Genomic DNA, 25,335 nt, shown 5'->3' with positions numbered 1-25,335 from the left:
TTGGAAGTGTCAAGGGAAGAACATAAGAATATAAACGTGCAACAGAAGTAGTAGAGAAAAGATTTTCTTTGGGGCTTTTTGGGGAGAGAGACTGATGCTTTATGATATTTAAGGAAGGTCTGCCAGATGTCTGGAAAGGTTTTTTCCCTTTCTCTCTCTTCCAGATTTCTATTAGTACTCCCATTCTCTATCTCAACTAGTAAGCTTTTCTAGTATAAGAAAGAAGGGAATCCCCCCCCACCAAGAGAACCTGGGAGACAGATTTTCAGTCCTTGTGGAGCATTTTTAGAAAGGGTTCTGACGGTCTGTTTTCACCCCTTTTAAAAGTCACTTTTAAAATTTGCAGTGGAAGCATGTTATCCTCCTTGTCTTGCTGCGTGGTCGGATAGAAAGGGAGAGAGGCAAGTGAACACCAGGAATGGTACCCAATGGACAGAGTTTTGGCCAGAATTTGTCTGTTAGTCATTATGGGCCCGTTCATTGGGATGCTCTATTATAGCTGTACATACTTTAACTTGTCTTGAGAATTGTTTTGTAGGACACTTCCAACCTTGTTTAGAAAGTAGAACTTTTTCAAATTAGATTTGCTGTGATATATGTGATGCTGTTAGAAGCTGACATGGTGACGTGCAGTCATCCCTTGGTGCCTGCTTCAGTGATTGAAGATAAAATAGGCCTTTTATCTTTTTGTGCTCCTTCACAGGGTAGTAAGTAATTTAGGTGTCCCTTAAGGCTTGGTAGTTAAATGCTAAGATCTTGCTAGATGTGTTTATTTCTCCTTAAAGGCAAGGATTCAGATTGGTCCCTTTGAACGGGCACTCTTTGAGCATTATGGGGATGTTTTAATAAACTCTCAAACCTCTAATAGTTCTGCAGTTTACTACTGACTCAACCGATACTTTGATGGAAATGCAGCTTTGTTTACAGATGGAAAGAACTCATATTGTTCAGCCCTGGTGTAAAATTTTTAAGGCTGTTTATTTTCAAATTAGGTGCTTAAAAGTCAACTGAAAATTAGTGGGACTTTCCTTACTTCTGAGCTTTTTGATCTATGTTTTAATTGTCTGCTCTCTGCAAATACTTTTTATGTTGAAATAAACTATAGTTTACCTTACTAGGCAGCCATGAAAAGTTGAATTGTCAATTTTCCTGATTCAAGTGATAAAAGATGTCTGTATTCTATGCATAGTATGTGCTCCTGCTTTTCTGGTATGCTCGTATTCTTCAGATTCTGATTTGTCTGAAATCCGATTATTTCAGTTACTATAAATCATTAATGATATATTGTCTCTGTGGGTAGCTGTTGCTGGGCTTGTCTGAATCACAAAGGCAGGTTGGAAAAAAGCAGTTCACCTCCTGTTGCTGGGGGCCTAGCATCAAGGCAGTGGAACAAAGTGAGGGCACAGAATATCCCCCCTGCACCCATTACCTTTTTCACCGCGGCCTGTGACATGCTGTGGTTAAACCTCACTGAGCGTGACGTGCCTTTGCAGACATCTCACAGGATGCTCTGCCCGTCCCTCGAGTAGGGCAGTTGCGGAAAGCCTCTTGGAGGTGGGCACGGGCAGCTTTTGTGAGCTCCCTCAGCTGTGGTTATGCACCAGTTTTCAGGCTTTCAGTCCTGGCCTAAGCCCACCATACAGTCGGGGTAGTTTTTGTGAGGGTTGTCTTACTGCCAGTAGTTGCTGATCTACAAAGCAGGTCTTTGAGATCATTTGTTTCTCTTTCCTTGCCCTGCCTGGGCTGTCATGGTGGCCGTGGACTGCAGCCCCCAGGACAGTAGAAGCGCTGTGGGGACTAGATGCAGAAGATGATCTGCTCCCTGCAGTCACTGAGGATAGTAGGTAGGAGGGCAGAGGAGGTGGAAGGCTCTACATTTGTCTTCTTGATACCTGTGAGGAAGTTCTCTGAATGTATGCGCTATGGCTGCAATGGTTACAGCAATAGAAAGGAAGAAGGGCCTGAAAGACTTTTATTTTTTTTAAATGTACAATGTTATTGGTGCTGTGTGCAAGAACAAGCTATCCTCCAAACCTAGAGGTGTGGGAGGAAACAAACTATGAAGTTACATTCTGCCTTCTATTTTTGTGTTTAAAATAAACTTTTCCTTGTTGCTGTTGAAATGTGTCAGTTTAAAGTGTTGCAGTTAAAAAAATACTATGTAGCTGGTGGAGCATCGTTGTTTTGATACAGTCTGTAACCAGAACTTTATTAAACCTTTATCTTTATTGTTCCTTATTTAGCTTTTATCAAGTGGCGATTTTATGCAATGGCATCAAGCCACAGTTCTTCACCAGTGCCTCAGTCAAACAGCAGTGATGCTTTCTTTAAAAAGGAAATGGATGCTACGAAACGCTTTCGACCTGTGCAGTCACTGCCTGATGTGTGTCCCAAGGAACCTACAGGTAATGTTGGTGTGCAAGGAGCGTGAAAATGCAGTTAAATTTGCTAATCTGTTTACAATTGTTCAGCCAAATTCCAGTTGTAGTGTACTAAGCTGTAGTTTTATTTCAAAGTGTGCTGTAATTCTGCTTTATACCACCCAGTGTCCCTTTGGAGCAATGGGAGAGCCTTCCTGTTTGCAGCTTGGTTTTGGATGGAATCTGGCTTGTGTGATTCCACATTATAGCTGTGATCCATACTATGTACAAGAAGAGGGTATATTCTGTCAGAGCTTGTAACAGACCTGTCCAGCATGCTTGGAATCTAGCTGCAGTACTTCTGTGAAACACCCCAGCCCTACTGCAGTAGGAAGCAGGAGACCAAGACCTGTCTCTAGTGCTATCATAAAACCAGGTTTTGGTCACAGTTTATATCTGCTGTGATATATGAAAGCTTAATTTATAAAAAGGAGTAGGTGGGCTGGGATCTTCAGAATTATGAAATACAACTGTCATTCTGATCGAGTTCAGATCATTAAAAATATGTTTGTGGTTGGAATTTTGTTCTCTTCAGTAGAAGCTAATGTTGTTGATCTAAACATATTTCATGAGTGTAAATATACCACTGCGTTCAAAGCTTGTGTTGGTTAATCTGATGGAAGAAACCCAAGTTAAAGTGTGGCAGGAGGAGAATGTCATGTGTATTTCGCATAGACAATTCTGATCCACTATGTTAGTGTGAAAACATGGTTTGCTTGAGATCCACATTTTAGCAAAAATACACTTTTCAGTTTCTCACCTTAACAAACTGTCTTGTCTTTTGTGCCGCAGGCGATCCCAATAATTTATGTGACAGCCCATCTCTAGTTGTGGATCAGCACAGATGGACTATTTATCATTCCAAAGTCAATCTCCCAGCAGCACTAAATGATCCTAGGTTAGCAAAAAGGGAATCTGATTTCTTTACAAAAACATGGGGAGTGGACTTTGTGGACACTGAAGTCACGCCTTCATTCTACCTCCCACAGATCACCAAGGAACATTTTGCATTATACCAACAGGAAATCACTCCGGTAAGAACCCAGAATTAGATGCATGTAGTACTAGGGGCCGGAAGGAGATTTGAGATCCTTCTTCTAATTAGAGATGGTCTCTGCTAGTAGTCCATCATGCAGTTGGCTGATAATTCATTTGTCTTAGTGCTTGTTGACTCTTCACTAGGCATTTCTTGTTTTATAGTCTCACTATTCGTAGTGTGGAAAATCCTGTCTAAATTCTCTCTAGGCAATTTCATAAATTTTTTCATTTGTATTTCTGAATGCTGAGCTCTGCACCAGGACTTACAATTCATATTTATTCTTTCTGATTATTAATCCTTTTTCTGTAAGGATTGTTTAACTGTTGGGCTCTACAGTGCAACATATCATTTTCAGACCTTTGGATCATATATAAAACATGACTGTGTGCTGCAAGAATTAGAGATATTTAAGAGTCTCTAATTTAAACATTTATACGTGAAGTTCTTAAACTATAAAATAGGCCTATTGTCTCAATGATTTCTTTTGTAACAGGAAAGTTTAAGCTACATCTAAGGACACCAGGACCAGTAGGAGACTTCTACAAACTCTTAAAATACAGGTGTCAGTAAGTATGTAGTATTCTTTTTTTTTTTTTTCTTTTTAACTGGAAGAACATGTAGAAGTCTCCCGCTGTTCTCTGCTTCCTTGGTTTGTAACTTTCTTATTTGTTTGCTGGTACAGAATTGGCTGCAGGAACTGTTACTTCTGTAAATCAAAGTATGTGAAAGTGAATTGTCTGTAACTGAACTATTGCTATTAGTTCACACATTTAACATTTAAAACATTTAAGAGCTCATCCATTAAAATTAGCATGTGATGAAGTGGCAGCTAAATGAAAGAAGATTTTGGGGAGAGGGAACTGACCTGTGATGTAGCTTCTATCAGAGATCTAGCTAACATCGGTATTCTTTAGAAACGTAATTTCTCACCGCTGTGGTCTCTGGTGTTGTTTACAGCTGTAGATAAAATTTGAAGCTCAGCATAATGAAACAAGATACGTGGTTTCAGCACAGTACTCGTTAGCAAGATGTGGAAGCAATTTCGACTTTGATCTGATTTCATTTACAATGTAAAAGCATTCATTGTGTTAGTGTGATTTCTCGATTATATGGCAAATAAATGTTTGGGTATATAATTACAGTTGATCTATGGTTATATCTCATTATGTAGAGAAATTATTACACCTCTTCCATAACTTTGTGTTCATTTTCTCTTGAGATGTAAAGATACAGACAAAAACCAACATATTGACTACAGGTTGAAATTTTTGGTACCTTTCACACGGACAAACATCATCTGAGCTTTTAAGAGGAAAAAAATACTATTGTGATCTTGTCAGAATTATTTGATGTAACACAGTTGTGTTTTACTGAAATGTTCTGAACGTTCTGTTTCAAAGAAAAAAAATTTTTTTTTTAAGCCTCAGTATAATTCTTTAATATATTTTCTCTTTTACAGAGAGAGAAGGTTCATGAAAGATGCAAGAATATTTGTAGTCCTAAAGATACCTTCGACAGAACTCTATTACACACCCATGGTACAGTCAAAGCCTTCCTTTAGTTGTTAAAAAGTAATTTTGTATCAGTATGTTACAGCATTCAGTAATGAATGCTGTAACATACTGATCATCTCCTTTACTTGCCCCAGGGCTTCATGAACAATAATAGCTGCTGATGATTTCTTTGTAACAGTAATTGAAAACCCAGACACAGCTGACTAGAAGTATTCATAACCACTGCTGATATTTTGTAGGTTAAATGCTTGTGATAAAAGCTCTTAAATTTTTCCTTGGCATGTTTGCGTTCATGGCAGGTCATTATGTCCCTGGCAGTGTTTTCTTTAACTTCCTTTTATTTAAGATCTGTTGAAATCGTTGCCTCAAATTTATAACAGTTGTTGACTTTGCAATAAAGAGTGGCATCGCTGGGCCGTTCCTCTCTCTGCCATGCGGATCACAGAATGGCTGAGGTGGGAAGTGACATCTCAAGATGATTTAGTCCAAACCACCTGCTCAAGCAGGGTCACCTGCGGGAGGACAGTGTCCAGTTGGGTTTTGAATTTATCCACGAATGGAAATTACACAACCTCTCTGGGCAACCTGTTTCAGTGTTTCACCACTCTCACAGTAAAAGTGTTTCCTTATGTTCAGATGGAATTTTTCATGTATGAGTTTCTGCCCACTGCCTCTTGTCCTGTCACTGGGCACCACTGAGAAGAGCCTGCTCTGTCTTCTTTACACCCTCTCATCAGGTATTTAAAAACACTGATAAGATCCCTCCTGAGCTTTTCCAGGTTAACAGTCTTAGCTCTCTCAGCTTCTCTTCCTATGAAAAATGCCCTGGCCTCTTCATCATCTTTGTGCTCCTTCACTGGACTCGCTCTAGTACGTCTAGATCTGTCTTGTACTGGGGAGCTCAAAACTGGGTGCACTGCTCCAGATGTGTCTCTAGTGCTGAGTCAAGGGGGAGGATCACCTTTCCTCAACCTGCTGGCAGTGCTCTGCCTAATGCAACCCAGGGTGCTTTGCTGCACGAGTAAGTGCACTGCTGGCTCGTGGTCAGTTTGTTATCTGCCAGGACCCCAGGTCCCTCTCTGCAGGGGGGCTTTCTAGCCGCCCTAGCAAGTAATGGTGCTTGGGGTTCTTCCTCTCCAAGTGCAGGACTTTGCCTTTTCCTGTGTAGAACTTAATGAAGTTCCACTCTGGCCAGTTCTCTGCTTAGTATTTCTCTGAGTACTGTTAGCAAAGACTACCTGGCAAACTCTTTTTGGTGTCTGCAGCTGTAGCAAGGCTAAATGTCAAGATTTTAATGGAAAAAGTTAAGCTAATATGAAACTGGACAAAGGAAGGCGAGAGACAAAATGTAAAAGAAAAGACAAGCAAAAGGAAAAGACACTCATAGTCTGGAGCAAGCTTTTAGCATTGAATTTATTTTAATTTATCTTCTCAAAAATGTTAGCGTAAAAGGGTTTATTTGCCAATCACTGTTTGGTCAGGCTTGCCTATATCAATGTCTACAGGTAATGCAGCAAGAAGCATTCAGTAGTTTACTCTTTTTGATCAGATTCTTTCAGTCAGCTTTCCTCCTTCTTTTTCATGCGAAAGGAAGCCCTTCTGTAGTGTTTCTCTGTGACTGATGTTATTTTGGAATAGCTCTTCCTGAATGAGTCTGTGGCACATACTACAAAATAAAAGTTCCTTCTTCAGGCTTAGCTTAATCCATTTTGAAAGAGTCTTATTTTTAAAAGGAGAAAATTACTGTGTCACCAAAGTAACTGGGAGCTTCTTAGGTAGATGGACAGTTCCTAGTAGAAGTATCATTTGGTAAACTGAAACTTTTTATTTTCTATAATTTCTTCTGTTAGCGTAGCCCATCTTCGTCTAACTCCAGCCCACAAGACTTGGCCTTTCACTTCCATAAGAATTGGTCTGTCCAAAGATTTAAGACAGCAGGATGATTCCTTTTGTAGTACAAATAAAGTAAGAAACAAATCAAGTAGGAACTAAAGAGGTGAGAGAAATGTGGGAGATAATGCTGATGTAGCGCTTACCATGTTTGTCAGGGATGAGTAGACTGTCCAGCTGAGGTATGGGCCTGTTGCTTTTAAGTCACTCACCTTTTTTGGCCTTCAGTGTGCCCCCTCTTCATAATGTACACTAAGTTAATAAGCAGGGGAGGAAGAGGAGATATTGGCTGAAGCTCAATAGTCTGAGGTTACTGCATCCTCAGTAAGTTTGTGGACGACACCAAGTTAGGTGGGAATGTTGATCTGCTCAATGGTAGGGAGGCTCTGCAGAGAGACCTGGACAGGCTGGAGCGATGGGCTAAGGCCAACTGTAGGAGTTTCAGTAAGGCCAAATGCTGGGTTCTGCACTTTGGCCACAACAACCCCCAGCAGCGCTACAGGCTTGGGGAGGAGTGGCTGGAGAGCTGCCAGTCAGAGAGGGACCTGGGGGTGTTGATTGACAGCCAGCTGAACATGAGCCAGCAGTGTGCCCAGGTGGCCAAGAAGGCCAGTGGCATCCTGGCTTGTATTAGAAATGGCGTGGCCAGCAGGGACAGGGAAGGGATCTCACCCCTGTACTTGGCACTGGTGAGGCCGCACCTCGATTACTATGTTCAGTTTTGGGCCCCTCACTACAAAAAGGACATGGAATGACTCGAGCGTGTCCAGAGAAGGGCAACGAAGCTGGTGAAGGGTCTGGAGCATATGTCGTACGAGGAGCGGCTGAGGGAACTGGGGGTGTTTAGTCTGGAGAAGAGGAGGCTGAGGGGAGACCTCCTCGCCCTCTACAACTACCTGAAAGGAGGTGACAGAGAGCTGGGGATGAGTCTCTTGAACCAAGTAACAAGCGATAGGACAAGAGGGAATGGCCTCAAGTTGCGCCAGGGAAGACTTAGACTGGATATTAGGAAGTATTTCTTTCCAGAACGGGTTGTGAGGCATTGGAATAGGCTGCCCAGGGCAGTGGTGGAGTCCCCATCCCTGGAGGGGTTTAAAAATCAGTTTGACACAGAGCTGAGGGATCTGGTGGAGTTGGGAACGGTCAGTGTGAGGTTAATGGTTGGACTGGATGATCTTCAAGGTCTTTTCCAACCTTGATGATTCTGTCAATTTGCCTTTTATTCAAGTTCTGCTGGGGAGCAATGATGAACCTCTTTACCCAGCTCAACTCTCTCACCCTCTGCAGTTGTCAGGTCAGCTTACTTCAAGGGAAGGGCTGCTTCTGTGCTACTTGCCCTTGTCCATCCTTCTTGCCAGCCTTTGTGCATCCATCCTCTTAAGTGCTGTGCAGAAGTGGTTATATGGGCAGCTTCAAATTGGAGCATCAAAATTGGGGTGATGTTAGAGGGACCTTTAACTGGCCCTTGGACATTGATTGAACAGTGCATTAAGGAATGTGAAGTGCTGAGTAGATTGCTTTGTATGACTTAATGTTTTCACTGTCAAAGCAGCCAAGTGCAAGCACCTCTGAATACTCTGAGCATGAGACCTAAACTACAAAGGACAACAGAGTCTTTGAAAGAATCAGAATATTTCAGGTTGGAAGGGACTTCGGAAGGTCTTTAATGCAACTGCCATCTCAAAGCCAGTTCAGTTGTGAGGTCAGGCCAAGCTGTTCAGGGCTTTATCCAGTCGGGCCATGAAAACCTCCAAGGATGGAGAATATCTAGCCCCTCAAGGCAGTTTGCTCCAATACTTGATTGTCCTCATGGTGAAAAAGGTTTTCCTCATGTTCAGTCAGAATGTTTTGTTTCTGTTTATAACCACTGTTCCCTGTCTGCCCACCCTGCCTGACTCCTGTGAGGAACCAGGCATCGTTGTCTTGAAAACTTCCTCACAGGGTTTCATAGTGTTAAAGGTAATTGTTTTCCATTGTTTGCTCATGAATGACTACTTGTATTTTGTTTAATTTTAGATAAATCCAGGACAGATCTGGAACAAGTACCTAAGGTATGGTTCCTGTGCACTCTAAGCATTTATAAGGTTTTCTCACATGTAGTCTTGAATATATGAATGTGCTCTCTTCTTTGTAGAATTTTTGTCCAGGCTGATTACTTGAGCTGATTCTCAAGAGGATCTGCAGTGTTCAGAATTTAGAAAGACTTAAGAACAATCTGCTTTTTCTTTTTTTTTTTTGGTGGTTGTTTCCTGTGGTCTTGATTTCCCCCCCCCCCTTTCTTAAAGTAGAATACAATGCCTTTATTTTTTTTGTCTTTAATAGTTATAATCTCAGAACTTGGAAAAATTAGCCACTCTGTGTTCTAGGAGGAAAGGGAAACTGAAGAGTTTGATAGAAACTTGAATATTGCTTAGTGTACAACTTAGCATTAGGTTTAACTCCTTGAATCCTTGAGCAAAGCCCTCTTGCATATATGCTTGCATCGTATATGATGTGGGGTTTTTTGTGACAGGTTGACAAAAGACACGACTCCAGATTCCATTTCAGTCTGAATAATCTTCTAAGTAGATTAAGAAGTCAGAGTGTTAATATGGGTCAGCATCTCTGTGCGAGTCTTGCAGGCTGTTACCTGAATAGCTGTCACTGCAGTGTTTAAAGTCCAGGAAACAAGAATGTTTGAGTGTGGTGTGATGCTATAGTCTATGTTGAAACTTTTAAAATTACACTTCATAAATACAGAGAAGAGAGTACTACTGTCTACCTGGAAGCTCAAGGTTTGTACCAGTTTTGTCAAGTAAAAATAACATTATCAGAGAGATTTTTAGATTAGCTACACATCTCTGAGAACTATTAATGTTACATGTTACTGTGACCAGTGTGTGTGCTGCATTGTGCTAAAGTAGATCAGGTTGAGGCTCTGTTCCCTCCCAGGCAACACTTGCCACACCCTGACAGCTGGCTGGATCCTCCATCTAGTAGAAGCCATGGCCCCAGAAATGAGCAGATCAGCAGTAGGATTCCCCTGCTATTGAAGAAAGTTTGCTCTGATCCTTTAGAGGACCCACCTGCAGATCGATGCTGCCTACATTTTCACACTCAGGGTGTTTAGATCATCTTGGGTACTTGATAACCTGTGCAATTTTGGAGCTGTGCCTTCCACTTTTAAGAATATAAGGCTTTGTCAAATCACACAAGCTTCTAAGGTGTAAAGTAAATTGATTGTAAGGTCTGGAATGAATTTGTTTGCCTGGATAAATGAAAATTTGTTTTTTGAAAAATTAACAAATTTCCTGCTAGCTTCATGAGACAGGAGGTGTGTTTAACTGGGGAGGAAAATGCAGGGGTGAGGGAGGCACATTTATTTCCTTTGTTCTTCTGTTTCAGATTTTTATGAAACCAGATTTTGCCTTGGAAGATTCCTTAACATTTAATGCCGTTTTACCATGGTCTCATTTTAGTACTGCTGGTGGAAAAGGAAATCGTGATGCAGCTTCCTCCAAGTTACTTCAAGAAAAGGTAGAACTCTGATACAAGATGTGGTTATCCATCGCAGCTGTTAGATACTACAAAGAAACTCCATTGCTGCTGTTCTGTGCTCTGTGTTGAGACATCGCTCTTGTGGGCTTTGTTATCTCTCATTTTACGTCAGGCTGGAGATTGTTAGTAAACAATGCAGGAAGCATCTTACTGAAAGAGAACTTTTTTTCTCTGCCAAATAAATCTGGAAAAAAGAATCTGTATATGGCATAACTGGCTCTTCATGACTGCTAAAACTTAGTGAAGAAGGTATATATTGAAAATTTTGGAGATGTGGAGCTGTTTGTTAGGGAGGAAGAGCAGTTCCATGAGAAGGGAAAGTTAGAGGTTGTACACTTTTTAAGACTATTGCTTTCTTACATCTCAGGAAAACTCCAGATTCGAGGCACTGTGGTTTCTGTGAAATACTAAACCCTAAGGTTTTTGTATGTCAGGAGCTTCCTCTTACCTTTTGTTGTCATGTCATCTGCACTGACCCATTTTTGCATTTCACAAAGGACTTGAGTGCATTGGAGAGCATGAAAGCAGAGCTGTTTCTTTCCTATTGGAAACAAGTCTTTACTTGTTTTGGTTTTTTTCTTATGTAGTTGTACTGTAGAAAATACCATAATGAATCATTTTATGGTACAAATACCAATAAAAAGCTTACAGAAGATCTACATAATTTTGGAGTCTGTTTTCTAGCTTTAATTTTCCCTCCTGTTTTAACCTATTAAAGCTTCTGGGAGCTGGAGGCAGGGAAGTAGTGAGGTACCTTAAGAAAAAATAACGAGATCTTCTGGAAGGTGTTTCCAGATTTCCAGGAGTTAGTCTTCCTGCTCTCCCGCCAGGTCAGGAGGAAGAAACAGGCTCTGCTGGAGGCTAACTTGATCCTTCATTGGGTTGTCCTCCACACATAAAGTTGGAGGAATACTTCTTTGGAGTTTCTTGTGGCAGTTGCTGTCTGAAGATGAAAAAGCAGTGCCTGGCATATGCTTTAAAGTCACAAAGCATGCCTGGCAGCAGCAGGATGGTCGCTCAACGTGGACTTTGAGCGAAGGAGACCCAGAGCCCTCTCTGATGCAGTGGAGTGAAAATAAGACTTTCAATAGCCGTGAGCCACGCTTCTGTGGAGAGGTGATACAAATACTGAAATAGTATAAACCAGTTCTGTTGCCTCCAAAGCCACATGCCTGACAAATGAGTTGTTATACTGCTTCATATTACTGAAATAGGCCCAAATTTTTTGTTTTACTTTTTAAAGGCTCTCAACCTCACGAGGTTTACACTTACCATGTGTAAATAGACACCCTGCTGCTGTAATTGTCCTTAGCTCCAGGCACCATTTTCAACACGATTTTGAAAACCCTGCCTTAAGCACGCATACTTAGGCTATTAGTGCTTTCTGACTGCTGCTGATCTACTTGAACAATTTCCCCTTGGCATTTTTCTTTTCCTTACCTCCTTCCATGTCTTGCCCTACTTTGGGACTGTAAGCACTTTGAGGCAGGTACTGTCATTCTGTTCTGTTTGTTCTACCTTGCTTGAAGGGACCCGGGGCATCTGGTTTGGTACAATCACATAAATAAATGATCATAATAACCCTTTCTGTGATCCCTGTGTCACAGTCTGTCTCAGCTTTTCCCATGGGCTAGGTGTGTCACAGGTGGTTGGTGGCAGATGTTTTTGATTAAACGTATTACAAAAAAGATGGGTTTGCATATAGTATAAATCCCCAGTGTTAAATACATGCAGGATGAAAATAACTGTAAGAAGGAAACATTTTCCAGCTGATTTTCCTTCCATCTCTGGATGGGCCCTTTGAAATTCAGCATGAGGTTTGAGAGCTTGGCACCTCTTAGAAACCAGGTCATCCGAGTATTAGCATTCAGATGAACATCCTGATGCCTCAGTCCTTTGAGTTTGCATATTCAGCATAAGCCAGAACACAGAGCTTTTACAGCTCAAATAATCAGGCCAACCCAGTGGTCTGGTAATTGTTTGACATAAAGAAGTAGAATTTCAGGTTCTAAACATGTAGGCATACTCCGTCTCTAGGAATCCCACAGTGCCAGCGCACATAAAATACGCTTTATAGGAACTCCAACTGGTTGGCAGAAAACAACTGCAGCCAGAGATATCCTGAGGATTTTTCTATAAATAAGGTGCTACAGCCTTTTAAATGAACAGAGCCATTCTAAAGCCATGTCCTCAAGTACAGTCCAGCTGCATCTTTAGCAGCTTCAATGACCTGAAGTACATAGCGTATTTCCATGTGTATACTGTTCTTGCTTGCAAGCCTGTATCCAGAGCTGTCTCCTGGTTAATGGCCATATTTTAACAGTGTCTGTGTGCAACCATGTGGTACAAAAGCTTGGATATTTTAAAATTATTTACTTTTCTACCTTGTAATTTTCAAGTAGGAGAGGCATCAAGTCACCCAAAGTGATTTTGGTTTCATTTAAAAACAAATGATCAGGCCACAATGGGTAGTTATTTTAATTTTATTAGCAAAACTTCCTTGTGATATAATGAGACAAATACCTCAAAGGTATATTTGCATGGTGATAAACTTGCCAGGTCGTAACAACACTGTGTGTTTTTCCTCCTCCCTCTTTTTTTCTAGCTGAGCCATTATCTGGACATTGTGGAAGTCAATATTGCTCACCAGATTTCTCTGCGCTCGGAAGCATTTTTTCATGCAATGACCTCTCAGCATGAGTTGCAGGACTACCTCAGGAAAACCTCCCAGGCTGTAAAATTACTTAGAGAGAAAATCTCCAAAATTGATAAAGTAATGTGTGAAGGATCGCTTCGAGTTTTAAGACTGTCACTCACCAGAAATAACTGTATAAAAGCATACAATAAACTGAAGTTAATGGCTACTGTACACCAAACACAGCCCACAGTACAGTTGCTGCTATCCACTTCTGAGTTTGTTGGAGCTTTGGACTTAATAGCCACCACACAGGAGGTGTTACAGCAAGAGCTTCAAGGCATTCACAGTTTCCGGTAGGTAACCATCTAGGAAATGAATAAAATGCAAGTTAGAGCTAGAATGTGTTGAGCACATCATGTTGGCTGAAGGGGTTTGTTTTACCTCTGTTTGTTCAGTCTTGGAGGACGTAGTACAAAAGGTACAAAACATAAGTGCATAAGCAGTGTGATTAATACATGTGGCAGAGATAATTTTTTTAGGAGGGGATGACCTTTTAACATCTAGATGCCTTGTACTCCATTCTTGTTTACAGGTGGTTTAGGGATGCAGAGGTGAGAGCCAAGGGGTGGCTGGACCTTCATCTTGCAGGGCTTGTAGCCCACAGCTGAAAGATATTTTCCAAGTGGTGGTCTGCAGTCCTCATGCATGCAGCACCCCAGAGATACAGTTCTTGCTACACAGCTCCACTCCATGCCTGTGTCTTTAGTGACTGACCTAGGCTTGTGGTGTTACAGGAATATGCACAGGCCATGTGTCAGATAGGGCAGCCTCCAGCCTGTGCTTGTGCTGGAAGAAGCTTTGCAAGCAAAAGCCAGTGCAGAGCTATCAAACCATAGCTCAGAACATGGTCTGAGGCTGACAACTGGTCAGATGTGATGGGTTCAGCCATGTCTGCTCTTGTGGAGAGCTGTATTTACAGTGGTCAGAGGGTGCTTCCTCTTGATCCGTCCGACTGAGAAATCCAGTTCTGTCAGCGGCTGAAGTTGGGAAGGGAAGAAATAGTGGGAAGATGCTGCCCAAGCTGCTGTTGCTACTGTTTTTTCAGCTGTGTTTGCTACAGTGATGGGAATTAGTGAGTCCGAGGTCCTGTGCTGGCTGCTTCTGTTAAGACTGGATGCTTAGAGCTCCACTTGGGAGATGCCGCTGCACTGGGCAAGGTCCTCTGATATGCAAGAGTATTAATACAGCAGAGTCCTTTTAGCTGATGTAAAATAAGCTATCATAACAGTCGTACACAGTTTAAAAGTGTTGTATGCGAAGCTGCCACTCTGGTATGATGCTAGTAGAAGTAGTGTATGTTAAATCAGCTCTGAGACTTGTGTCAGCCAGTTGAGAAGCTGTACACTTAGTTTTTATGGGTTGATGCTGGGGTGGGGGGCTTGTTTTGTTTAGAGGTTATGTGTTTCCTGCAACCTGGTGGTTCCCAGCTTGCATAATAAAAGCATGGTTGTTGCTCAATAACTGTGACATGAACGTTCAGACTCTTGTCCCTCTGTTCTGATGAGCTCCTCTTCTAACACCCCTTCTAGCTGGTTTGGAAAAAGACTAAAATTTTTATATAGAAAAGGCCTCAGAAAAAGTCTTTAAAAATATTTTAAAAATTAAATTAGAAAAAAAATTTAAAGAGCTAATTAACTGCTGGGAGGAGAGTTTTTAGAAGCTGTTAGTATTTTTCTTTTAGCTTAGATGGTCCATCTTCAGGCACCTCAGCACAGTTTCTTTCCTCCTTACTGTTCCTACTCTCAACCACTTGATTATGGTGCACAGCCCTTGACTGAGTCACCTTCGTATTTACGTTGATGATAGTGAGTGTACTTCTACAACGCTGTGACAACGTCATTAGAATTAATTGTGTTTTGCAATCATGTAACCCGCACGCTACGTCAGCAGAGTTCAATTCTGTTGTCATTGTGGCTGGTATACATGATGTCCCAAGAATGTGTCACTATTTTAAAATTACACTCAGATGTGGAACGGATTTGCAGGTGAATATTCATCTTGTCTGTAAAAAGTAGTTTCTATGAACTTGGCTGGTTGCTTTGGTAGAGTTAAAAGTAGCGATGTGAATGGGAAATGTCCCCTCTGCTTTGGATATTAAAGGTTGAGGAAAGTGATTTAAATGCAACATAAGTCATCACCCCCACCAGAGATGCACGTGCAGCTGAGAAGCCCAGCACAGTTGTTCTTAAGTCTCACAGTGGCCTGGGTGTCTAGCATATCTGGAGAAATAGTGTGCAATGGAAAGATGGAGATCTTGATAAAACCTCTCAGTAGAATGTTGTGTTTCTAAAAACCTAAATTGATGGCCTACACAGATACTTTAAACTTTTTTCAAAAAATACCAAATGGATGTTCTTGCTTTTTTCTGAGCAAGAATGCTGCAGTTGTCAAGTGAGTTAAATACCTGATTTATTTTAAGAAGAGATTAACTTCTAAATCAGTATCTCATTTTTCTCAATAATTAGTATCTCTTTTTTCCCTAAATAATTTGTATCTTATTTTTTAAAAAAAAAATTCTTGCTTTAGTGTTGTGCATGACAGCTTGTAGAATTTGCTTTTGAACAGACAGCTTTAAATTGAATCATGTTGCAGAATGTAAAGCAGTAAGAAAACTATTCAGATCATCCATATACAAAAATTTTTCTCTTCTTGTCATGCTACATGCAGAAGAAAACATAATTTGATTCTAGTTGTAGCAAAAAATGAATGTTTGATGGTGCTGTGAAGTAATAAATTGGCATCTTCAATCTAGGTTAATAGCCCCAGGGATTATATGTATCAGTTGTAACTGTATGATTATTGCTTGCTACTATTATAGGATAGAATTAAAGTTTTAGAGCTCTTTACCCTTTTCAAGTTCATCTTTTTAATTTTACAAAAAACCCTCAACGTGTTAACTAAATTACAAATCTGTACTGCCAGTTTTTACATTGTTTTCACAGTCCTTGTTGGGGTGATGGGGAGATAAGGTGATTTTTTTGCACAGGTATGCTGGCAAACCACACTTTTATACTTTTTTTATACAGTAAAACACAGATACTTGGAAAAATAGTTCTCATCTATATTAAAAGACCTTTTACCCCGTGCTCATAATTTTACATCAGAGAATTGTAGTATTCAGTCACTGAAAGGACCTGATGTGTGACTGGCACCTCTTAAGAGATAATTGCCAAGACATTTCACTGGAGTATGAGTTAAGGTCTGACTAGTTCCTGCCTGTTTCAGGGTGGAGGGATTCTTTTTTTGTTGTTAGGGGCTAGAACATCTCAGGTGAAGTGGTGGCAGCAAGTGCTGCGAACTCTTGTTGGACATCTCTGTACCTGAGGTTTGAGAGGGTAGGTTACGTTGTGTTTCAGTGTAGTTAAGCACAGTAACAGAAATAATTTACCCAAGAGCATCTTTGTGCTTAGCTAAGTAAGAGCCTTTGTGTTGTGGGTATTAGTCCTGCAGTAAGTTTTGCAACTCCAGTCATTACGTTGCAAATAATAATCTTTAGGTTTTTTCTGTTGGGTTGTTTTGAAATGTCCGTGATGCAAATGGCTTGGATTTTTCTGGAGACCGTTTTTGCTTAAATTAGGTATTTGAAATATGCCCAGTTTGTCCATTCCAGCCAATTCTTCACTAGCAATTTCAAAAGCAAGCAAGTCCCTAGTCATTTTAAAATTAAAAACCAATTAATCTGCTTAACTCAGATCCAGCAAGATTCATTCAGTTCAGCTCCGTGCTGGCTATGTGGGCTTCTGCAGGGAGGAGCCATCCTGGCATTGTGCTTCCTCGCACCGTGGCTCTGGCTTTGCCCTACACGGGCTGTGAGGCTGGATCCTGTGGGCTTTGTGTTGGTACAGCAGTGCTTCTGCCAGGGAGTCCCAAGACATTTTTGCCACTCTACACAAGCTAACGGTCCAGCTACACCAGCACTGAATTAAAGCTGGTGGGCCATGCAGGTGCATAACTCCCCATCTTGTATCCAGGTTTATCTAAAGTATCACAGCTCCTATTAATTCTCATTGACAAAGTGTCTATTTTTTTTATTATTTGTTGTTTTGAAAGAAAAAACAGTCTGATTTTTACAGATACTTGGTGCTCCCAGCTGTTGGTGGAAGTTTGAAAGCCTGGAGTGTTTGGCATCTCTGAAATTCCCAGTTTAATTTTACTCTGCTAAAAGTTTCTCTAGCTGCACAACTTTTAAAGACTGGTCAACATTCCTGATGTGAGAAATTCCCTTGTGGTTCTTTATGACAACAGTCTGCAAAATATGGTTCAAAATCTGCAATACGTGAAAAAAATATTTTAAATTTAGAGTAGCATAAAAATGGCAAATCTGAAAACTCTTCTGTGTTCTCTGAAAGCCATCCTGTCACGTAAAGCTATTACTGTATCTCAGTCATGTGAATTAAATCTGTGACCATGTTAAAAGCTCAAATTTTTGAAGTGGAAGAACTTGCGGACTGATGAGCTGAGGAACTGGACAAGCAAAAGAAGTATTCCTCCTTATTAACACCTTTATACTGACAGGCACTGAGTATTCTCGGTTCTGGTTCACTTCACTGGGAAGAGAGGTACTCAGCACCTTCCAAAAAAAAAACCCAACCCCAAAAAGCACCCTAATTCCAATTTTTATACTCCATCAATATTCAAGTCCATATGTTTTATTGCAAGGTGATGGTGCCTCTGAAAAATGCATGGTTTCAGCTGCTCTAAGAAGTGAAAGATTCAAGCCCTCCATTAAGCCAGCGTTGATTGCATGGAGATTACCTGCTGGGTGGTTATTTTCTTCAACTGTGAACTAATGATTCGTTTTCAGGTTGATTATTTAGCTCATATCTCAATGGCTGTTTTTCTTAGGCATCTTGGCTCACAGCTTTGTGAACTGGAAAAGCTGATAGATAAAATGATGATTGCAGAGTTTTCAACTTATGCTCGCAATGATTTAAATAGACCCCTAGAAGATGATTGCCAAATTCTAGAAGAGGTATGTCTGTTATTGAAATAAACTGTCTGATGAATATGTTTGCATCTTTAACATACTTAATTAGCACCAACTAATTCACTCAGGTCCCTAGTAGCAACATTATAATTTTATACTATTTCTCTTCTCACCCAAACCTCCCCCTGCCCTGCTTTTTTTTTGTGCTTGATAAAATTAGATAATTATAACTAAACTCATGGAACTGCAATCTGGTCCTAGTTTTTTTTTTCTAAATAATCAGTTCTCTCTTCTCTGATTAAATGTATACTGAGTTCACTTCATGAACCTCAACATGTAAGTGGAAAAGAACATGGACTCTCATATCTACTTGACTGTAAAATTTCAGTTTTGCAATGAAAGCTGATAGTTGCATGTTCTTCTCATTCTGTCTCCCTTTGCATTTACGGGTGCTTATATCAAGCATATACTTGCCCTGAATACATGCTTCATTTGCAGTATATATATAGTCCTCATTCCTCTGAAGATCATAAACATCTGAAGATTAAGCTATTGTGATTGCTTTCTAGCCAGGAAAAGGTTTTGCTGAATTTTGCCTGTGCTGTTCTTCAGTAACTGCTAGACCCTATTAACTGTTTAGTCTTGTTTCATCTGTGGGTTTAATGAAATCTAGTGAATGGCAGTAGCACTTAAATATTCCCATTTCTGCCCTATAGTTTTTTCCCCACCTCTGTGCTGCAATGTGGTAGCCTCTCAATTGTGCTGGTGCAGCTGTATTTAGTGTCATTCTTGCTCGGGGTAAGGAAACTCACTAATCTTTAGAAATAATCTTTAAGCACAAGTGGATGAGCACAACTGAGGAACGGGCATGAAGGGGCCTGGGAGGAAGGGACTCAGCTGGTATTGCCACAGGGAACTTTGTATAGTTAAAGTATGACATTTGCCTCAAGGTGCTGGACTGATCTAAATACTGTTCACCACGTGTTTGATACCTGAACTTTCTTACTGCTGTGCAATTTCTTAAAATTGTTTCTTGTCCTCACCTTGATATTTTTAGTGTGCTTTTTTTTTATTTTCCTTTTTTTTTTTTTCTTGATAGGAAAGACTTGTATCACTAGTATTTGGACTCTTAAAACAAAGAAAGCTAAATTTTTATGAAATATATGGAGATGAAATGATTATTACTGCAAAGAACATAATTAAACAGGTAAGCCACACACTTCTAACGTTTCTGACAAGCTTGCCTCAACCCCTTACAAATTATTTTTTAAGTAGTTAAGAACAGCTTAAGATGTTAAAACAGATGAAGTTTTTTTCATGGCTGATGGTATCTCATTTAGAGCAGCTGAGCTTGCAGACACTAAGGACTTCCTGAAGCACAGAGGTCTGTTTGCAGAAAAGGCCTTCTGGAAGGAGCAGGTAGCATAAGTACAGCAGATCACAGCTTCCTCTGCATAATTTCCATTGCTCTGAATCCCCTGATTTTAGCTTAGTTTTTTTCTTTCTCTTAACACATGGCTTTCCCGAATAGTATAGTTGTGTCATAACATTATGTTTCAAAAAAAACTAAAACAAAAAACCAAAACCACACCAAAAAGCATCCCCCTGCAACCTTGTGAAAAACAAAACCCGCAAGTTCTTGGTGTAAATACATAAAAGAGAATCAAAAAACTTGCTAGTTGAAACAGTGGAACTTCCAACATATGCTACAGAAAACATTGCTTGCCTGAATGTTAGCATAGACCTAGCATAGGCACACGATGAAAGGTTGGAAGACATCCTTGCCTTTTTCTGAGAGCAGGGTGAAATAGTGAGGAAGGTAGAAGTGCTTGCCTGTAAAAAAAAATATTTAAAAAATCAGTCCTTGTCCACGTTGGTGTGGTGGTTTGCGTTTTAGGGTAGTCTTTTCAAACAAAAAGTCTTTGTAGATAAAACCAGCTAAAACCAACAAATGAAAAAAGCTCAGATGATGACTTTGGGGGAAAATGCATGGACTAGTTCGGACAGTGACATGATGGCTTTTGTTTGCAAACAGAAACTTAGACTGAACTTTGAGTGTGTGTTTGGTACTTTTAATTTTACTCATCTTGTCTGTTTGCATGCATATGTGAGAATATTGTGTAAGGGGTGTTTTTCTCCCCTGAAGATACGTGATTATTTCAAGAGTCACGTTCTGATGTGTTATGAGCCACCTCCGATTTGTATCTCAAAGGCTGGGAGATGGTCAGGTGGTGGGTTTGCCATCAGATGAAGACAGTCTCCTGCCCTCATTGTACAGTCCACTGTTCACAGCTGTGTTGTGAACCAGGTTGGGAACACAGCTTTTAAAAGTTTGGATTTTCCTTTTTAATTATTACTTTTGTTTTAAGCCAGATTGGCTCTCCCAATCCATTTCCCATTGCAGCGCCGCGGTTCTGTCGCTCTGGTTGTGCAGGGTGGGTATAGATAACACAGGCTGATATTGCTAGTAAATACAGTGGTAGAATTAGAAGACAGACCGTGATGTGTGTGACTGCAGCACCACTTCTTGTAAGGACTTAGCAATGATGCAAGTCCTTTCTCACTTGACCCCAGTCCAGTTTAAATTGGGTTAAGCGCTCCTGCCCCAGCTGCTTGTTCTTTCCCCACCTGAAAGCGGTGGGATGCTGGGCTGGGTCGTTGCCCTGCTCCCTGAAAGATCAGTAGAGGGTGTGAGTGAACACTGCTTTCTAGTCATGCTGTATTACTGTAAGCCTGGAAAAACAAAGGCATACAGATGTGTGCAGTTGCTCTGGGACTTTGTATAAGGCTTAACACCAAAAAAAAAAAAAAAAAAGCGTGAATGAGTGACACCAGGGTAAAACTGTTCATCTGCCTGTGAGTCACCATTGACTTTTTATTTGCCTGTATCAGCAGTCATAAGGAGACCTTTTTTTTTCCCCTTCAAATTCTGTGTTTAGTTGCATAATAGGCAGGTAGCGCTCCCTGTTTTCCTGCTCGTTCTCAGTCATAAAGTGCTTTTCCCATTCTGCTGGGAATATTTGTCTTCATGTTGGATTTTTCAGGTGTCACCTCTGCTCAGCAATAGATGAAGTTTAATCAACTTCCAGTGTAAGTTTCTATTGAATAGGGAAAATAGACAGGATCAGAGTATTTCTGTGTGGTTTGTGCAACACGTTTGCTTTGTGGTCTGTTGTCTCAACTCTTAGGGATATTTTTCCTTAATAAAGGAAACTGTTTCCTTTCCATGTCTCAAATGTGCTTCCTGTTCAAATGCATTGCTGGGCTGTTTTGGTCAGTACTTTAGTAGCTCTTTATTGCCAGGCAGGTGAAAGAGCAGAGGTTTGTAAGCACTGAACAACACACTGTTCAAGAACAAGGTGTGTTTTTAAGAAGCTTCTGTACTGACCACCATTATTCAAATGCGGGTAAAATCATGTAGCTTGAGATGGCAGCCCTCAGTCACCATTTCGATTGTACACATTCACTTAAAGGCAAGATGAGTTCGTAACTACTGACTCCTTTGATCAGGTTATTGATTGGCATTTGGGAGAAACTCCCTAATTCGGTCTGAATGGGGTTGATTTGTACCTAGGGCTTACAAGTAGTGTGAAAAGAGATCAGTGAAACTGCTGTAAAATAATAGATGTGTTTGGAATGAAAATTGATGGTTCTGGAGACCTGAAGAAACTGGCCAGTTTTCTGTGTACCAGTTGAAGAGCCAGTGTCCTTTGAGGAAAGGCCACAGCATAGCAATGAACACGTGGAGAAATCTAGGGACAGAGGCAGGCCCTAGAGGTGAAGAGGACAGACAGACAGCAAATGCCATGTCTGCTAGGAGAGCGGTTGAAACTGTGTCTGCCTCACCAGTTGAAAGCACAGGACTATAGGTGTGTGCTTCCACACTTCCCTGGTGCTGTTTCTTCCAGTGGAGGTTAGTTCCCAAGTCCTGTATTTAAAGCTGAAAAGGAAGTCAACCAATGTTTTCCAAAGTCAGTTGCTTTGGAAAGGGGAAGAATATGGCTTCTATTCTTAAGTACCTGACCTGAGAGACATGCTTAGCATCCAGGCTCAGAAAAGCAGGTCCCTTTGAGATGGAGCCAGTGTGTCCTCCAGAGCTTAGTACACAGTTGGGAACACTTTGATCATCTGTATTTTGCAAATAGATGTTTGGGGGGTGGTTTTGGGGGTTTCTGTTGGATTTTTTGTTTGTTTTTAGAGAAACAAGTTGTTAAATGATACAAATAATGTCTTTATTATTTTACTTTTCCTTATTTAACTGGAGGATTATTGTGTATGTTTTGAAACTCAGCAGCAGTTAGAAAGAAGCTAAGACATTTTTTTGTTTTGTTTTTTTCCTCTTTAAATTTGACAGTGTGTGGTTAATACGGTATCGCAGATAGAAGAAATAGATACAGAAGTGGTTGTTAAGTAAGTATACAGCCAGATCTTTTTTTTGGTGGTGGGTGGGGATAGGAAATGGATGGTTTTTAGCATAGATAAATTTACCATTCTGATTTGTGCTTAAATTTCTCTATAACTAAGGATTATCCTTCTCTTTCACCTTAAACCTGTACTTCTGTCTGCCTCTGTGAGAATACTGTGTATTCCCCTTCTTATTCAGATTCTAATGTTACCTTAAACTTACCTTTCAAATAAATACTAAAATTCTGTGAATCTCGCTGCATGAAGCATAAACTACTGTATTCAAGCATATATCTCTTAACTACTTGAAAACATTCCCTATTGTCATAATCTGGGATTTGGTATTAAAACTTATTAGTAGTTTCAGTACCTCCTGCATGAACGAGAATAGGAGCTATCCAGAGAGGAGACCAGACAAGTTCAGACCCAAGAAATGGTCCGGCAGGAGCCTTACAAAGCCCAGCAAAGGCAAATGCCACGTTCTGTGTCTGGGAAGGAGCAGCCCCTTGCAAGAGGAGAGGGAGGAGCTGTCTGGCTTCAGAGCAGCTTTGTGGGGCAGGACCTGGGTGTCCCTGGTGGAGAACTGGTTGGCCATGGACCAGCAGTGTGTCCTTGCAGCTGCAGCCTGGGCCACGTTAGCGTAGCCAGCAAGCTGAGGAACAAGAAAGACATTAAGATCCAGCAGAATCCACTGGGTTGTTGGGGGCTGAAGTATGGAGCGTAGTAGGAGCAACCAAGGGAGCTGGGTCCCCCTCCAGCCTGGGGAAGGGAAATCTCGGGGGAGAATTGCCCACAGCTACCCCATGGGAGAGTGATAGCAGAGCTGTAAGCAGAGCCAGGCTTCTCTCAGAGCTGTGCAGGGGAAGGATGAGGGGCAATGGACACAAGATGAAAGATGAGAAACGCTAGTTGAATCTTAGGAAAAATGGGTTCCCTATGGGAATAATCAAACACTGGAACAGGGACACAGAGAAGCTGTGGGATCTCTGTCCTGGGACATAGACAAGCCTTGACTGGACAGGGACCAGAGCAACCCAGTCTGGTTGGACCTGTGTTGAGCAGGGCTTGGACAAGGCACCTCCAGAGGTGCCAGCTCCAGAGGCCCCTGCCAGCTTCTCTTTTTCTGTAGCTCTACAATTCATTTGGCTCAACAAAGGGTTACCCCAAGATAATAAAGCCAGGCCAGCTGATAAAGCAAAGCGAGAGGCAGAATCTGCATGGGATTCATACCCGGGTTGGGAAAAGACTGGGCACAGGGTCATTTTTAAGCATTGGATATTTGGTCACCATTCTCCAATGTTTACTATTCTGCTGTTGGGTCCTAACTGTGTATTACAGGGTTTAACTTTTGTTCCATCAATGACTTTTCTGCCCTTTGCCACAAACAGCTGACTTGCACTTTAATAGCAGAAGTGGTCTCATTGCAATGCAACAAAATGGGCTTAATAACATGGCTTTTGTAACACTTGCAAAATATTTTCATTTAATTCTTTTTGTAATTTTTCTTTTCCCACACGATTTGTGGAAAAGTTATTAACCCCCCCTCCCTTGTTGGTAACACATACTTATCCCAGCGAAAAGAACATTACACCCGGAAAAAGCTAAATGGTAAATGTGAGGCTTGAATTTTTTTAGTATGATCTGTTTTTATATACCTCCTTCCCCATTCCACTTGCATACATTGTGTTGATCATGACTTGTTCAGGTGATGTCTGGTGTTCTGCCGGATAAAAGTCTACAGAGTTTTCCTTATATTTATAATTACATTTAAAGCATGTTTTTTTTTTTCTTTATGTGCCAGTAGGCATCATGGTCAGTAAACATTTGCGGTTTACTGAATACTGCTCTTTTTTAGGCTTGCAGACCAGATGAGGATGATGAATTTTCCTCAGTGGTTTGATTTACTGAAGAATATTTTTTCTAAGTTTACCATCTTCCTCAAGAGAATAAAGGTAAGACATTCATCTGCCAAGAGCTTCACATAGTTCGGACGTGAAATGGAATGAAGTTACTTTCCATTTGAAGTCCAAAGGTGTTGGTTTTGCTTATAGAGTTCAAACTTTTGATTGAAAGAAGGATATGTGAATATCGGCATCCAGGGCAAAAATGATTAGTGCTAACAAAGAGAGCAGTGGGAAGGAGATAATACCTCTTGTTGCATGATTACATCCATTTCAGGCTGCTAGGGATTAGGACAGAACTTTTGTATGTGTTAGATTGCTCCAAATGAGGTTTCTTTCACCATTCTCAGAATCATCTGATACTGGTTACCGTCAGACGGATGGGTCTGCCTCTGAATGTTAATTACACAATAGAAAATAAAGCCAGGATTTAGTTTAATTTTGTGGGTAAAAGAAAATCTCATTCTAGCACAAGCTTGTGGCACAGAGTTTCGGGGTTTTTTGTAATAAAAATTATATTTGATTCTAGGCAACGTTAAATACTATCCGTAGCGTGGTTTTCTTGGTTCTAGACAAGAACCAAAAAACCAGAGACCTGGAGGACACCTTACAAAAGAACCCTGCTAAAGACAGTACGGTGGATACAGAAGTGGCTTACCTGACCCATGAAGGCATGTTTATAAGCGATGCGTTCAGCGAAGGGGACCTCCCGCCTGTAGCAGCTGACACTACCTCTCAAAGAAACACTTCCCCAAACAGTGAGCCCTGTAGCAGTGATTCGGTCTCTGAACCAGAGTGCACTACCGATTCCTCATCCAGCAAAGAGCAAACGTCGTCTTCTGTTACTCCAGGGGGAGTAGAGATGATGTAAGTAAATAAGCTGCCTGTCTCCACTTTGCAACATGTCAGAAACAAGGTGTTAGGTGCAGGCGGTTGTTTCTGATGATACGAAAATTACTTTGAAGGAATCTGCTTTTCTAGGTAAGTGAAGTGCAGTGGCTCTCC

At 40.9% G+C, this 25,335-nt stretch overlaps 1 protein-coding gene across 6 annotated transcripts in view; it reads left to right on the top strand.

The window, feature by feature from the left end:
* VPS54 (VPS54 subunit of GARP complex) overlaps positions 1 to 25,335 on the top strand; it is a 54,936-nt gene that overhangs the window by 8,732 nt on the left and 20,869 nt on the right. For 4 of the 6 annotated variants that reach the window (XR_012628346.1, XM_074864309.1, XM_074864311.1 and 1 more), the window contains 11 exons: positions 2,244 to 2,405; positions 3,213 to 3,454; positions 4,919 to 4,997; positions 8,880 to 8,914; positions 10,248 to 10,379; positions 13,006 to 13,391; positions 17,944 to 18,070; positions 19,125 to 19,232; positions 22,380 to 22,435; positions 24,285 to 24,381; positions 24,860 to 25,197. Coding sequence is in view for 5 of the 6 variants with exons in the window: in XM_074864309.1 (XP_074720410.1) it covers positions 2,270 to 2,405; positions 3,213 to 3,454; positions 4,919 to 4,997; positions 8,880 to 8,914; positions 10,248 to 10,379; positions 13,006 to 13,391; positions 17,944 to 18,070; positions 19,125 to 19,232; positions 22,380 to 22,435; positions 24,285 to 24,381; positions 24,860 to 25,197 (1,736 nt within the window). In the remaining variant the exon portion in view is untranslated. Of the gene's footprint in view, positions 1 to 2,243; positions 2,406 to 3,212; positions 3,455 to 4,918; positions 4,998 to 5,609; positions 5,711 to 8,879; positions 8,915 to 10,247; positions 10,380 to 13,005; positions 13,392 to 17,943; positions 18,071 to 19,124; positions 19,233 to 22,379; positions 22,436 to 24,284; positions 24,382 to 24,859; positions 25,198 to 25,335 lie in introns of those variants that run through there. The other 2 variants (XM_074864312.1, XM_074864313.1) reach the window with 2 other exon arrangements.

Source organism: Strix uralensis, chromosome 3 (genome assembly GCF_047716275.1).
Source record: "Strix uralensis isolate ZFMK-TIS-50842 chromosome 3, bStrUra1, whole genome shotgun sequence".
NCBI classification, from domain to species: domain Eukaryota; kingdom Metazoa; phylum Chordata; class Aves; order Strigiformes; family Strigidae; genus Strix; species Strix uralensis.
This window is presented reverse-complemented; position numbering and strand designations above follow the sequence as displayed.